The 1,305-nt window shown below is 34.6% G+C and overlaps 1 protein-coding gene across 1 annotated transcript; it reads left to right on the plus strand.

The window, feature by feature from the left end:
* Nucleotides 1–508: 508 nt before the first annotated feature.
* On the plus strand, nucleotides 509–1,063 carry LOC113874128. Its single transcript, XM_027512349.1, has one exon. The coding sequence runs from the start codon at nucleotides 509–511 to the stop codon at nucleotides 1,061–1,063; it is 555 nt and encodes a 184-aa protein (XP_027368150.1).
* The last annotated feature ends 242 nt before the right edge of the window (nucleotides 1,064–1,305 follow it).

The raw sequence follows: 1,305 nt of genomic DNA on the forward strand, positions 1-1,305 counted from the left end.
ATTGAGATCTTGATTTGGTTGAACTTCATATTTCGTTTTGTTAGAATTATTCTTTGTTCTTTTCTTTTCTGTTGTTTATAATTTAATTCAAAACAATCCATCCCTAAACTAATCTGAAATTACATGATGGAACCAAAAACAGAATGTTTCTTATGTTCTTGCGAGATGACCTAGGTTTACTCCTTTTATTGCAAAATTTTTAAGAAAATCTAGTTTGTTTGATACCATTGCGACGTGGTTATTAGTCACCCAAAGGTTGATTAATTGTTCTTATAATCAATGAGAATAATTGTAGGTAATTTATATGTGCCATTAATTTATTTATATATCAAAAGGTAGTAGATATTTCTAATTGGTACATGTTTCATTGCCGACTGATTGTGTATTATTAGCATAATTAAATGTCATGTATCCTAATGTATCATCCAAAGGAGGACATTAGTATACATTAAATGTTAGAATGTCTTGTATATGTAATATGTGTATTTATGTCTCAAAACACTTACGTATGTTTAATTATGTAGTAAATGTTCCCAATATTCTACACTCTAGCATTTCGTCTGTGCCAGTTTTTAATGGGCTTAACTTCTCTAACTGGAGTGAACAAGTTCAATTTCACCTTGATGTTTTGGACCTTGATCTTGCTCTTCAGGAGGAGAAGCCTACTGATATTACTGATACTAGCAGCAATGAAGAAAAGACCCATTATAAAGCTTGGGAAAGATCAAACAGACTTAGCCTGATGTTCATGCGAATAAGTGTAGCAGAAAATATAAGGACAGCTCTTCTCAAAACTGAAAGTGCGAAACAATTTATGAAAAGTGTGGAAGAGCACTCCCAAACTGCTGACAAGTCTCTTGCTGGGACATTAATGAGTACACTAACCAACATGAGGTTTGATGGTTCGTGTACCATGCATGAGCATGTCGTCGAAATGACGAACATTGCTGCAAGGCTTAAGTCCTTAGGCATGACCGTGGATGAAAGCTTCCTTGCTCAGTTTATCCTTAACTCATTATCGACTGAGTATGGGCCATTTCAAGTGAACTATAATGTCATGTAAGATAAATAGAATGTGCATGAATTGCACAGTATGTTAGTTCATGAGGAAACACAGCTAAAGAATCAAGGAAGTCATTCAGTCTATTACGTGAGCTATAAAGGACATCAAGGAGCTGGAAAGAAGGTTATAAAGAAGCATGATAAGGGCAAAGGGCCATTGAAGATTAATGAGGCCTCTACACAAATCCAGAAGAATAATGATAAAGATAAATGTCGTTTCTGTGGAAAATCTGGTCATTTCCA

Source organism: Abrus precatorius, unplaced genomic scaffold (assembly GCF_003935025.1).
Source record: "Abrus precatorius isolate BTA unplaced genomic scaffold, Abrus_2018 Scaffold8, whole genome shotgun sequence".
In the NCBI taxonomy this organism is placed as follows: domain Eukaryota; kingdom Viridiplantae; phylum Streptophyta; class Magnoliopsida; order Fabales; family Fabaceae; genus Abrus; species Abrus precatorius.